Genomic DNA, 13,659 nt, shown 5'->3' with positions numbered 1-13,659 from the left:
TGATCAGAGGTTTGCACAAAAACCACTAAGGGCTGGCTCCTCTCGATGCTTCGAAAAGCAATAATCCTCACTGTATGAGCACAGTGACGTGTACGTTATGAATGAAATTTAGGGGTCAAAGTTCAAATCCGGAATCTGCGGGCGTTATCTCCAAGCGCTCAGCACACGCACACGAGCAAAAACTGTACAGTAATATTACACTGCAGGCCAGTTCTCCCTGCTTTGATATACCTTAAATATTAAGTATATTAAAAATGTAAATGAGTGCTAAATACATAAATACACAAGGTTTTTTTTTTTTTTTTCATTCCGAGATTCTGTTGTTCTTTACGGTTTCCTCTAGAGGGGGTTGGTGTGGGCGGGGCTCTCCGATGACACACGGGCGCTCCTCTTTCACACACTCACGTGTGTGGTCATCTGGTGTTTGTTCACTCCCCCACAGCGCCCCACAACAAGAGGGGAAAACCGGATAGAGAAGTCATCTTCCTGCTTCCATCAAAAAAATATTTTTTTTTAAAAAAAAAAATCATAAGAACATTCTCCATCAGAGTCATATTGCAACCTGAGAAAAGAGAGACATAATGAGAATTAGTCCTTGGTTTGGTATGAGCAAAATGAGAGGAGATTTGGGATGAGTTTGACTACGAGGGGTACGGTACCTGTTCTAGGCATAGTAGCAGGGCGAGACCAGCAGATCGGTCAGCACCAGGAGCTGGTCGTCAGTGAACTGCTGTTTGTGCTCCTGCCAGTTGTCATGGTGAGTCCTCCGGAAGTTGGACAGAGTCTTCTTCACAGTCATCTGCCAGGACCGAGACACACTGTCAGAAAGAGAAGCTGTGTGTGTGTGTGTGTGTGTGTGTGTGTGTGTGGTGTTCAGCTCTTCTAAAGCCAGCGCGCTGTGTCCCCTCCATAGGCTGCGTGTGTCTGGTGTTCAGTGCTACTAAGGGCAGTGTGTCTGGTGTTCAGTACCTCTATGGGCTGTGTGTCATTGAGGTGAGCGCTCAGGTCCATCAGCAGCTGCGGCATCCAAGTAGGGACGTCGTAGGGGCTGGAGAGGATGCAGGCACTCAGACCCAGCACTCCCGCATGGCGCCGAACCAGGTCTGCACACACACACACACAAGACACATATGCTGCTACTGTGTGTCCACACTATCATACAGTATGACGTGGAGTTGTGCACCCGGGTGCAGCGTGTGCCAGTACCTGCTGATGGGATGGTGTCCACCACAGAGCCCAGCTCCCTCTTCTTCCTCTTGGGTAGTCGGGTCTTGCACAGCGTCTCAAAGTGCGACTGCATGGGAGCGTCCATGGACAGGAAGTTGCACTGCAGAAAGCCGCTCAGAGTGGTGGCCGCCATCTCCCGCACCTGGGAGAGACACAGGGAGAGAATTGTGTTACTGTTATTGTGACGATGCTACAGTAATACATGATAGCACTGATATTGATTTGTTATAATGAAGATAATGTTACATGTTTACAATCCAGCACCATTAACAATATTACTGTCATTACTGCTTTCAATACATGACTCATTTGATTTCACATTCTGTACTGAGAGTGTTATTTGTAGCAAGATGTACATGTTACGCAAGCAAAGTATTATGAAAGGGTGAGAAAAAGAGAGAGGGAGGATGGACAAAAACAGAGAGGGAGGAAAGAGTAAGGGAGGGGGAAAGGTGGAGAAAGAAAGAGAAAGGTTTTTTTTTTTTTTTTTTTTTAGTCGAAGCTTAGCAGTTCTTCCCTCTTGTACAATAATAGATCAAGGGTGTCAGAGTGGGGAGAGGATCTGATCACTAGGATTGAGGGTAGTGGTAGACTGAGGGTGGCGGGCATTCACCGCCTCTCCCAGCTGTCCCTGCCCTACGTCTGTCTGTCTCTCTCTCTCTCTCTGTCTGTGTAGATCTGCAGAGACCAGAATGTGTGTATGCATCATTGATGAACTGTGACCGGCATTGGCCATCTCTAGCGCATCAGAGCGAGGCTGTGAAAGCCAGGCCTCCCTCTCTCCTCCAGACCTGGGTGACTGAACACATGGATTTACGCGCACACACACACACAGACACACACACAGACACCATCCAGCCTGGAGAAGGTGGTCAGGCAGACACAGCCAGCTTCTTCATTTTGGCCACTGCCAAAGAAAACATGAACTGCAGACGGAAAACTGGGCGTTGTTATAGCCCTGCTGCCTGGGATAAATGATGTCAGTGTACAGGATGTTCCACAGCCCAGGAGAGTGACTCCACCAACAAACAGACTACAGAGGAGTTCTTCACTGTCCTACCCATCTCCCTTCATTGCACATGCACACACTAGCACACACTAGCACACGCACACACAGCCAGTTTGTTATGGGAGGCTGTGCTGTGTGGAACAGGTCCTGAATACCCTGTAGGTGCAGATGAGGTCTGCAGCATTTTCTCTTATGGAAAAATCTAAGTCTAAAGAATGCCCCCCCCCCCCCCAAACCTGAACATTGGTCTCCCTGTTACCAGGGCAACAGAATACTCCTGCAGCCAGGGGTTTCCACGGCAACAGAAAGATCAGAAAGGGGAGAGAGAGCCAGAGAGGGGGGGGGGGGTGCTGCTGAATCACCAGGACGACGAGTGTAGAATGGGGGAGCTTGCACGCGCACATACACATGCACAACCACACACTCGATTTCTCCACCTCTCTGTCACATGGACACACACGCACATGATTTTCACGCACTGATTTTCCATCTCTATGTCTTGCATATGCACACAGAGAGACAAACACACACAGACACAGACACGCAGAGTCAAACCTCTTGTCGTCACGGTGCGGATTTATGGACACTTTTCCTCCACCTACTCTCTCACACCTTCAGCTCTTACCACACACACACACTTCTGCATCTCTCCTTCTCCCGCCAACCGCTCTCATACACACACACACATACGCATGCACACGCACACACACACATATACAAACCCATCCTTAAAAACCCACAAACCTTGCAGTCTCATTATTTCTCTGCCACACACTCCTTCTCAGCTCCTCATTGTGCTGTCTGTCCCTTGCTTGTCCCCCTCTCTCCCTGTGTCTCATGTTCCGTTGGTACTCCCTTTGTTATTTGGAGCAACCCCTTCTGTCCCTTATAACCTCCAGCAGAAAGCACAGAGAAGGCGCTTCTGCATTGTGGACTTCCTGCACTGCGCGTGTCTGAGCACATGTGCAAATCTTACACACACACCCACACACAGACACGTGTATACATTACATTGTATTACATGCATTTAGCAGACGCTCTTATCCAGAGCGACTTTCAGCCCAACAGAACAGAAGTGTATCCAATCAAGTTACATGAGCAACAGCGTCAGACCAGGCTAACAACACTCCCAGACCAAGGAGTGAGCGTAACACCATCCAAGCCCTTCTACGAGTTTAGTGTCATTGTGTCTGGGCAGGCGCATGTGTGCTGTAGGTGTGGATGCAATGAATGGGTGAAAGAGCGTGTGTGTGAGTGTGTAAATGCGCGTGCGAGTACGCGCGTACCTCCAGCTGCTCGTCCTCCAGCAGCTTGATGACCAGCGCTCTGACGTCTCGCACGGCCTGCTCGTCGCTCAGGAAGGTGAAGAGGTTGTAGAAGACCATGATCTGCAGGTAGGTGAGCACGGTGTAGCGCGCGTGCCAGGAGCTGCTGCCCGCGATCTGGGGGGAGGCAGATCTGGGGTCAGCCAGGAACAGAGGCATGCGTCTGGCCCACTTTCTACAGACCGCTACATACGCTGTCCAAGCTTTCAAGGTTGTTTAGTGGAAAAATTAAAGGGTGGACCAATTAACACAGCTTTCACTTACGTCCTTTACAGGGAAAAAAAAAAACTATTATTACACAACAAGCTTATTCCCAATACCTGTATTTGATTGGTCCGTTTTTGTTTCACATAAACAGAGACTGACTGGTCAGCTCTTTCCAGATAATACACTCCACATCATAAACCCTTTCGCTCACTGTACATGGCAGACCTCAGCTCATCTGTGTTGTAGCCATGTCTTGGACCGTTTCCAATGAGGACTACTGTGACTGTCACATTGCAGGAGGCACAGGGCGGATGGCAGGCTTACCTCCTGCAGAGCCTTGAGCACCTTTGGAATCTGCTCAGGGTACAGCAGGCCCTGGGACATCAGAGAGAGGCAGGTCTTGGCATCTCTCTTCAGCTCGTCGTAGCTGTCATCGTTCTCCACCGGAGCAATCTGCAAGCGGGCGACAGTCACGTTAGGAGCAGGTCAGGCGAGCTGGCCGCAATCAGGGCAAAACACAGCCAAACGGGCAGAGGCATGGGGAGACAACGGTGAGACAGCAACGAGACTATAACGTGCGCTCGCACCTGTGACCGGGAGAAAGGAGCTACACACGAGAGCGCGACTGACTTGCAAATAAAGATGGCGTGACTGATGGAAAGACGAGACGGATGGCGAGAGCAGAGTAGCGGTGGTGACAGAATGACAGACAGAGGAGTAACAGCGAGACAGATGGCGAGAGCAGGGAGGCTGACCTTGAAGAGAAGAGGCAGGAGCTGCAGCTGCTCTGGGACGGCGGTGGAGAACGAGCGCCCTGCACTGGCCATCAGCCACTTCAGCACTGAAACACAAGGTACGCACGCATTACACATGCTTTACTCACTGATCAACAAACTTTACATACACACACACCTGTTACACACCGGCCATCGGCCATTTCCGAACTGAAGCACAAGTTACAGACACACACACACACACACACACACACACACACACACACACACACACACACACACACACACACACACACATGCACGGTAACAAGCAGGATCTCCCCCTCTCTCACCAGTCTTGAGCAGTTTGATGGCCTGCGTCCGCTCGTCCTGCTCCCCCACCCCGTTCTCCTCCACCACGTGGTTCTGGATCTCCTCGTCCCCCTCCGTCAGGGGCTTGAGCCGGGCCAGAACGCGCTCGGTGAACTCCGAGATCCGGGGGGACGCCGTGGGGCACGTGTACGGCAGGCTCACGTCGATCATGAAGATGTACGTCAGCACACTGCGGGGCGGAGGCGAGAGAAGCTTTTTCAGCTCGCACAGAGAGACGCTGCTGTTCTGAGCACAGAGGGGAATGTGTGACGTGCCTGTGCACGCGTGTGTGTAGGAGGCCTCACCTGCCAATGCGCTCCCGCACGTTCTTGTACACCTGTGTGAGTTTGGGCTCCAGGTACTGCAGCAGTCTGTGCAGGAGTTCCGGCACGCGCCACTCCTGCTGGGCCAGTCCTCCCTGCAGCACGTACAGGCGGCTGGGACAGAGACGAGACACACGTCAGGAGAGTGCCTCCACTATCAAACACGATACACATGTACATCACTGCTACCAGTGCTGCAGGCCGCCAGTATGCAGCAAGGTGTGTACACCCGTTTGTATTTCTGATATTGTAATAGGAGGGGTATCCTCACCAGGCGTCCACGAAGGAGCCCCCTTCCCCGTTGACTGGAGACTCCATCAGCATTTCAAAGAGCCAGTGCAGCTTACGGGGATCTCGGCTCTCCTGCAAGATCAGAGGGCACACAGAGAAAAGGAGTTAGGGGTGAGGGGCAGATTGACAGTCTGACAGAGACTCACACCACAAAATGCTGAAACACAGACAGACAGAGGGATGGTTAGGTTCCTCAGACAAACAGACTGAAGGTAGCCCGGCGGTGAGACAGAGCGTGTGAATACGTACGCATGCAGTGGCGATGCAGGTGCCCCAGTCGGCATAGGTTTCCACGGTGATGTTGGAGAGTGCTGTGCGGATCAGAGGACAAAGCAGCTGCCACAGCTTCTCCACCTGTGGCAGGTCAGAGGTCAGGGAACACACACGGAGATTAGAGGGCCAATCATATGACATTCCAATCAACAAATGAGAAATAGCAGGAAATAATTAGACCCTTCCCAACCATACGTACAAGTGACATATACAAACTCCTCTTTGTATTTTAACGGGCTGACATAGGTAGTGTTAGTATGGGTATTGTCACCTTGCTGTAGCTCCAGTGCTTGCAGCCGCGGATCAGCCCAGCAATGATCTCCGCCACACACCGCTGGGTGCTCTCGTGGGAGTCAGCTACCAGGCGCTCCATGTGTGGTTTCAGCAGGGGCAGGAAGGCATCGTCGAAGTTCCGGAATAGCCCCTGGGGTGGGGGGTGGCGGTCAGAGACAGAGGCAGGAGAGCATGGGGTCAGTGGTTTCTTTCTGTGTCTCTTTCTGACTCACTCACTTTCTGACTCACTTATTCACTCACTTTCTGGCTCACTCATTCACTCACTTTCTGGCTCACTCATTCACTCACTTTCTGGCTCACTCATTCACTCACTTTCTGGCTCACTCATTCACTCACTTTCTGACTCACTCATTCACTCACTTTCTGACTCACTCACTCACCTTGAAAAGGCAGAACCTGCGAGGGCTGAACTTGTCCTTGCCCTTGCGGTCCTCCAGAGACAGGAACTCGATCAGCTGGTTGATGAACACAGGGTTGGAGAAATGGTCGTAGATGATGCGCTCTCTCTGAGAGAGGGAACACAGACACAGAGTGATCACACTGCTAGGGTTACACCTGTCACCACCTGCAGCAAAAGCCCCCTCACAGCCTGGCCTGAGAGCTGTCAGCAAACCCTGACACAGCGCTGGTAAAGCTCACACGCTTTGACTAAGCCAACTGCTAGACACATAGAGAAAAAACACTTCTGTGCTGATAGACCTGTGAATCTACAGCAAATGAGAGGTCAGAAACTGTACTCAGCTGGACAGTTTCTTACTCTTTAAGAATAAGGATGGTGTGACTGGCCAAGTGTGTGTCTGATGGTTCTGTAGGTCAGCGTGGCGTGTGTGCGTGTGTATGTGTGTGTGTACCTCATTCATCTCTTCTCGTGTCAGGCCTTGCTTGGGCTGCTCTTCGGGAGGGGCATAGAGCATCAGCTTCCTGCATAAAGAGGAACAGAAACTGAATCAGAAATACTGCACTATACTGCACTGAGGAAAGGTATCCTAGGAAAGGGGGGGGGGGGTATGTGAATGAAGGACAGAGCAGGGAGAGGTCAGTACCGTGGCCAGCTGTAGTAGCCCCAGTGGGTCTTCTCCACAAAACGACAGCACTCCCACTCCTGCTGCGAGCGGGGCAGGCTGCTGCTGTCATACTGCAGCCAGCGGTTATCAGGCCTGTCCCCTGCCACCACCCCTTCCGGCTCACTCATACCACCTGCAACAGAGGGGGAACGAGAGGGGGTAAGAAAAGGGGAGGGAGAGAGAGGAAAGGAGGGACTTTTCATTCAAAATAAAATTCATTATCTTTAATATAATTTTTGATTGGAAATATTGTAATGTGTGGCACACTAATACATTCATTGTTTAATTCCAAACTTAATTCTAAATCATTAACATTTTTTACACTCACTGATGTCAGAAGGACTGACTGGCACTTTCTTGTGAGGCCTCTTCAGTTGCTTCAAGATCCCAGCCACAGAAGAGATCGCCACCTGGTGGATAAATGAGGAAGGAGCTGGATTGTGTCCTGAAAGAACATGTCAGTGTTGGCATATGTCTGTGCGCACTCTGTGTGTGTGTGTGTGTGTGTGTGTGTGTGTGTGTGTGTGTGTGTGTGTGTGTCTGTGTGTGTGTCATGGCAAACCTTGCGCACGATGAGAGCATCATGGTTGAGACTCTTCACAAAAAAGTGGACCGCGGGAGGGGGGAGCGGGTGGTCGTCCCGAAGAAGCAAGGACAGGAAGCCGATGGCAATGTGCTCAAACTTCCAGGGCCTGCAAGAGAAAAGAGGTCAGCTTGATGAAACACAACATACATGTGCATACATGCACAATGTGTATATATGTACAATACACACACACCCCTATATACAATATATAGACAAATACATTTACAAAGTTTAACGTACAAGTTTCTGTCATTGAGGCAATCCAGAAGTTCAGAGAGCAGCTTCTCGTACTTCCTGGAAAGAAGAGAAAAGTGTCAGAGATTAATGCAGCAGTAGGTACTGGGGAAACAGGGGCTGTGTCAGACTGAGGCAAGTACACCCAGTCTCTGTGGTGCATACTGTCTGTGTCTTTCCAGTAGAAGTACAGCCAGGCTGTGTGGTACATTTAGGCAAGGAGTCAGACAGGCTGCATCGTACAACTAGGCAAGGAGTAGTAAAGAGAGGCCAAGTTGAACATTTATGCTAGGAGTATCAGAGCCAGACTTTGTGGTAGAATGGACTGGCTGTATGCAAATTCAGGCTAGGTGAGGTACGAGCAGACCATGCCCAGTGGTGTGTGGTAATGTGTACTTCTATAAATAACAGTAACAGCAGTGTACTGGTGCACTCACTGCACTGACTCCAGGTTCTTGGCCTGCTGTCGCCGGAGACCCTCCTCTACTTCTTCGGCTGTGGGCATGGGCAGGTTTTGGGCAGGGTTCTGGGACTGTATGAGCATCACCGCCACGGCCATACTGCTCTCCGGTATCTTCAGGGAGACGGTGATCCGAGAGGGTCAAAGTAAGACACAGCTGGTCCTCACCACCCTACCTCAACCCCAGAGTCTGTTCACAACGGTTAAACTATCCACCCTAATGCCACAAATCTGGTGGTTTAATCCTCAGCTGAGGTGCTCTGAAGACTAAACAAAAACAGTACTCTCTGTGTCTTTGCCTGGCACTGAGCACATACAGAGATGGATTCAAGTGGTGGCTCTACAAGCTACTGGCACTGGGTGCAAAGTGTATCCTTACACATAAAATATGGAGTTTTGCTCTCTGACCCTATGGCGTCATTTGATTATTAATTATTTTGTGACTTTCAGATGATCTCACAGTTACCAAACCAAGCCTGTCAATAGCTCTCAACCCAGAATCTCTTCACAGCACATTTTCTTTCCACCTTTCTAAAGGAAGGGAAGGGCTCTTACGGTGAAGTCCAGTCCGATGGTCTCGTACTGGCGGTGGACCTTGTCGGCGAGGTCGTCGAAGAGGCGCACGATGGACGGCTTCTCGAGCGACATGGCGGTGCTGAGGCCGGAGCGCACGATGGCGGGCCACGTCTGCACGATGCAGTCCCAGTCGTGGAGGTTCGCCAGGCACACCCCGCTGTGGTTTCCCAGGAGACAGTACAAGGCACCCTGGGGGAGGGGAGGGTGAGAAAGTTAAACACAAAACTGTTTTAGAGGGAAAGCTCACCAAATTTAGAGAAAGAAAGTCATACAGCAAGAGAGACAAAGAAAGAGAGAGAGAGAGAGAGAGAGAGAGTAGAGTGAGCGGGACATCATACTTTGAACTGCTGCTGTGTGACACTGGTGCGGTCTGGCTCCAAGACCGCCAGCACGTGGGGGATGAGGTCCCTGCAGCAGAAGTTGTAGGTTCCCAGCGCAGTGAACAGCACGCTCTGGGCTTTGCTCCGCACCTGGGACAGACCAGCAGGGAACATTAAGCAATGAAGCCCAGCACACAGCCTACAAGCTTAGCTTCAGTTAGCTCCTGTTAAATCATCTTCTATAAGTGAACTATTCCTATAAGTCTGCTGTGATTATTAGTGAAACAGTCTGCATGCTGAAATCATCTTGTTGAGTGCTTAGTGCAATGTGCTACTCTGGTTACTCTTGTGAGCGTCTACAAGCTGCGATTTCTAGAGAGTCAGAATATCTTCACCTGAGTCACACTGGAGTGCCATGTTTTACAACGAGACATTTTTGGGTGGCTGAGGGGGGGGGGGGTTCAATGCTGTGCAGACTCTCTGCAGTCGCTGATATTTATTATATGCTCATCAAGCAATGTAATTTTGGCCTCTGTGAATTAAGCAGGCCATCCTAATGACTGGAAGACCTGTGCAGATCCTGAACTACATTGATTGAAAAGGAAAGTACCCTCCATAATCTTTCAGCAGCCCCAGTTAAATAAAATACCATGGACAGAAGCAGAATGCCAACAGCCTGATGTCATGTGGGCAGAACACGTGTTTATTTTGTCAACTGTTTATTTCGCAGCACCATATGGCTCAGAAGTCATAGCTGAGTTCTGAGGTGGTGCCACACACCATATGATCCCTGATTTCAAAACTCCAAGTCAACACGCAGTGCGCTTGCTTAATATTATTGCAGACTGTACTCTGTGTTCTGGGCTTCACTGAAACGAGACACCCCTGTATCTGCAACCACTGGGAGAGGCACTCTTCTTCAGGGTCAGCTTACATTTACATCTTTCCTTTTAATTAACAAGAAACCTTACAGGGGTCCCGTCTGTTCACTATGTTAATCAGTACCTCCCTAAAAAGAGGGCTTAAGAGAGCACATCAACCACATACACTCAGGGACCGAAGGCAGGCGCTGTCTGTCAACTGCTGTGATGTCAGGAATGGTCATGCACTTCAGACATAAATCCTGCTAAGATGTTCTGGCAACAAAATAAAAACGAGTGTTACCAAAGCACCTCCTTTGACTCAGACCTATTGGATTATGTATACAGTACATTCCAATTTGATCTTCAGATGCAAATCTCTCTACATGTCATCTCAAGGGAAACCCGACTCCCCAGTTCTCATGGACGCTTCAAGCAGGGGAGGGGCGGACCCTAGGTGAGAGAGGGTGGGGCTCACCTGGCTGTAGGTGCTGGTGGACATTCGGAGCAGGTCTCTGAGAAGGTCCCTGTGAACGCTCCTGTACTCGCAGCCCTCCACAGTCAGCTTCCGCAGCTGCACACACACACAGACACAGACACAGGCCGATTATACACATTTTTCATAGGCAACAAGAAAGACACACTCTGTAATGAACATGATTGAATGGAGATATATTCACAGGAGAAATGACACAGAAACAATCTACACACAGAGACAAGCAGGACAGGACACAGGCGGAAGTAGGACAGGACACAGGCTGGTGTGGACATGTAGCTAGGCCAGGCCTGACTACTGTGAGTGGCAGTGTAGCATTTTGGTAAGGAGCTGGGCTCGTAACTGAAAGGCCGATGGTTTGATTCCCCACTGGGGTACTGCTGCTGTACCCTTGGGCAAGGTACTTAACCCATGATTGCCTCAGTAAATATCCAGCTGTATAAATGGATTACATGTAAAAAGTGTAACCTTTGTAAGTCGCTCTGGATAACAGCGTCTGTTGACAGTAATGTAATGGACTAAGAGACAGGACAGACTGGACAGGTGGCACGGGACACAGACACAGGCTGGAAAGGATACACAGACACAGGCAGATAGGATCTGAACAACAAAGAGAAGGAGGGGGGCAGGCCTACCTCATGCTGCAACATCACCCTATCGATGAGCAGGGCTCTGATGTGCTGCTTTCTGCCGTGGAGCTGTAGGGAAGAGAGAGATACACTCATATTCAGAGCACTCTCGACTATGGCCGATACACCACACCCTCCAGCAAGCCCTCTGAACACCAGCACTCACCCGGTTCTCCATGGACTTCTTCACCAAGTTGAAGCTCTTCCAGCGGGAGTCGAACTCATGCTTGTGAGAGCCTTTGAAGTGCAACAGGTCACCGATGATCTGGGGACACCGAGAACACAGCCAGTAATGTGCCATGTTACTGACATGCCACTGAATGTTATTATATTTATTTTATCAATGTTTATGAATGGATATGTAACAAGAACACCAGCGCAGAATAAATGAAGTGTTTAGGGTCAGCGAATCCACAGTCAGGGTCTTGACCAACCTTGATGATGGAGAAGAGGGACTTGGTGTCATCTTCGGAGTGTTCCAGGATGTAGTCTGAGGAGACACAACGAACAAGCTGGTCAGACTGGGACACTGAGAGACGCTGGGCAGGGACAGCGGCTATGTAATTTCTGGGTTGTTTTTGGGCAAAGTTGGATAAGGGGAGGAGGTTTAGGGAGCTATAGTAGGGAATGAGTTTTAGGATGTTTTAGGTGGGGGGGGTGCAGCAATAGTGAGTGAGATTTAGGGTGCTGCGGTAGGGGGATGACTTTTAGAGTGCTGTCATGGGTCAGGGCACAGACTTACGCAGTAGCTGTCTCATCACTTTGCAGACGGCCTCTCTGTAGTTCTCCCTGGAGGTGTCTGTAAGGGTGAGCAGGGAGGAGAGTAAAGCAGGTGTGATACATATGGGTCTAATTTACCTGAAAAGCTAAGGTAGTTAGGCTAAGTCTGGTGAAAAAAACTGCATAGTGAGGCTCACAGAAAAAGTGCTGAAAAGTATGAATTGGCCCTATAATGTGCAGAAATACAGAAATATAGGTATTCACCTCTCTTCAAATCAAGTTGCTTTCACATTCACTCTTTCTTCCTTAGACTGTTTCTCACAAACAATTTGAAGAAAACTCACTCTCCTTCCCCATCACAATCCCACAACCTTAAATCAGTCCTCTCCCCCATTCCTTCAATTTCTTATCTTACAAAGTCTCTTACTCTCTGTAAGGAACTGCTCAGTTAACATCTCCTATACAAACACATTATGGAAAGAAAGCATGGGAGAAGATTCACTCCCATTTGCACCTCTTGATGACACTCGCAAATAGCAGAGTGAGGGTGACAAACATCTTGGCAAACGCCCTTGTGGAAGCCAGTTTGTTTTACGAAGTGAGTCAGCTATCTGAGTATGTGCTGGAGTCACAGTGATGACACACAGGGCAGTGCAGGGTGAACTCACCATATTCCACTCCAGTGTAGAGCGTGGTCTCGTTCAGACTCACCATGCTGGCCACCCTGGTGGAGACGAAACATGTTTAGACAGCACAAACACCCACACCCACACCCACACCTGCATATACGCGCATGTGCGCCGTACACGCACAAGCACAAACACAGACACACAGACACACAGACATACACAAATTTGCGCACACACAGAGGAGAGCAGTGGGAAAGCCCAGAGGCAGGAGCACGGCTTGAGTTATACACAGGGATGCCCCATAACAGAGTTTGCTGATGGGTGAGGCGTGAAGACATTATTGGTGAGGTGAGGTGTGTTGTGTGTGTGTGTGTTGTGTGTGTGTGTGTGTGTGTGTGTGTGTGTGTGTGTGTGTGTGTGTGTGTGTGTGTGTGTGTGTGTGTGTGTGTGTGTGTGTGCGCCTGCGCGTGTGTGTGTGTAGGCTTTGCAGTTAAGTGTGATGTATAGATGTGCGTGTATACGTATGTGGCATGGCATGGGAGACTCACAGGTCTGGGATGGGGTCTCCTTGCAGGGGGGGCAGCATGCTCCCAGCTCCCAGCAGGCAGTGCTGCACAATGGACAGACTCTGCAGCACATCGTCCCTGTAGGAAGAGAGCCAGTCAGCACAGAGCACGCCCCAATGCACACAGCACACTCCCCACTGCACACAGCACCCAGTCAGCACAGAGATCTCCCCAATTCACACAGCACACTCCCCAATGCACACAGCACTCCCCACTGCACAGCACCCAGTCAGCACAGAGATCTCTCATCCCTTCAGTATGTGTGTTTTACTGTGGCCTGTAAAACACAGTCATTCCCTTGCCGAGTGTGCGGGTGAGAGTGTTATTTCTGGCCTGTGCTAAACAAAGCCATTCTCCTCTTTGGGATTCCTGTTTCGGACTGCACTAATCCTGCTGCTGATGGCAAGTAGTATCATTTAGGCTAAACTGCAGCAGGAGAGGCTTGCAGTGGATTCAGACGTATCTGTGGTGGTAACCCAGCTGCG

At 50.0% G+C, this 13,659-nt stretch overlaps 1 protein-coding gene across 1 annotated transcript in view; it reads right to left on the bottom strand.

Moving 5' to 3' along the window:
• Nucleotides 1–302: 302 nt before the first annotated feature.
• Nucleotides 303–13,659, bottom strand: part of psme4a (proteasome activator subunit 4a) — a 38,262-nt gene continuing 24,905 nt past the window's right edge. The window contains exons 20-47 of the mRNA XM_036546318.1: nucleotides 13,157–13,252; nucleotides 12,648–12,703; nucleotides 12,002–12,058; nucleotides 11,694–11,749; nucleotides 11,426–11,524; nucleotides 11,266–11,328; nucleotides 10,613–10,708; nucleotides 9,293–9,424; nucleotides 8,934–9,143; nucleotides 8,356–8,492; nucleotides 7,925–7,978; nucleotides 7,661–7,790; nucleotides 7,427–7,508; nucleotides 7,078–7,231; nucleotides 6,886–6,955; nucleotides 6,415–6,540; nucleotides 6,012–6,164; nucleotides 5,717–5,821; nucleotides 5,448–5,539; nucleotides 5,159–5,290; nucleotides 4,835–5,043; nucleotides 4,524–4,609; nucleotides 4,093–4,221; nucleotides 3,523–3,678; nucleotides 1,207–1,369; nucleotides 970–1,103; nucleotides 660–799; nucleotides 303–562 (exon numbers count right to left, since the gene is read on the bottom strand). Coding sequence (XP_036402211.1) covers nucleotides 665–799; nucleotides 970–1,103; nucleotides 1,207–1,369; nucleotides 3,523–3,678; nucleotides 4,093–4,221; nucleotides 4,524–4,609; nucleotides 4,835–5,043; nucleotides 5,159–5,290; nucleotides 5,448–5,539; nucleotides 5,717–5,821; nucleotides 6,012–6,164; nucleotides 6,415–6,540; nucleotides 6,886–6,955; nucleotides 7,078–7,231; nucleotides 7,427–7,508; nucleotides 7,661–7,790; nucleotides 7,925–7,978; nucleotides 8,356–8,492; nucleotides 8,934–9,143; nucleotides 9,293–9,424; nucleotides 10,613–10,708; nucleotides 11,266–11,328; nucleotides 11,426–11,524; nucleotides 11,694–11,749; nucleotides 12,002–12,058; nucleotides 12,648–12,703; nucleotides 13,157–13,252 — 3,112 coding nt within the window. The 3' untranslated portion in view covers nucleotides 303–562; nucleotides 660–664. The remainder of the gene's footprint in view (nucleotides 563–659; nucleotides 800–969; nucleotides 1,104–1,206; nucleotides 1,370–3,522; nucleotides 3,679–4,092; nucleotides 4,222–4,523; nucleotides 4,610–4,834; nucleotides 5,044–5,158; nucleotides 5,291–5,447; nucleotides 5,540–5,716; nucleotides 5,822–6,011; nucleotides 6,165–6,414; nucleotides 6,541–6,885; nucleotides 6,956–7,077; nucleotides 7,232–7,426; nucleotides 7,509–7,660; nucleotides 7,791–7,924; nucleotides 7,979–8,355; nucleotides 8,493–8,933; nucleotides 9,144–9,292; nucleotides 9,425–10,612; nucleotides 10,709–11,265; nucleotides 11,329–11,425; nucleotides 11,525–11,693; nucleotides 11,750–12,001; nucleotides 12,059–12,647; nucleotides 12,704–13,156; nucleotides 13,253–13,659) is intronic.

The sequence above is a fragment of the Megalops cyprinoides genome, chromosome 15 (assembly GCF_013368585.1).
Source record: "Megalops cyprinoides isolate fMegCyp1 chromosome 15, fMegCyp1.pri, whole genome shotgun sequence".
Classification (NCBI taxonomy): domain Eukaryota; kingdom Metazoa; phylum Chordata; class Actinopteri; order Elopiformes; family Megalopidae; genus Megalops; species Megalops cyprinoides.
This window is presented reverse-complemented; position numbering and strand designations above follow the sequence as displayed.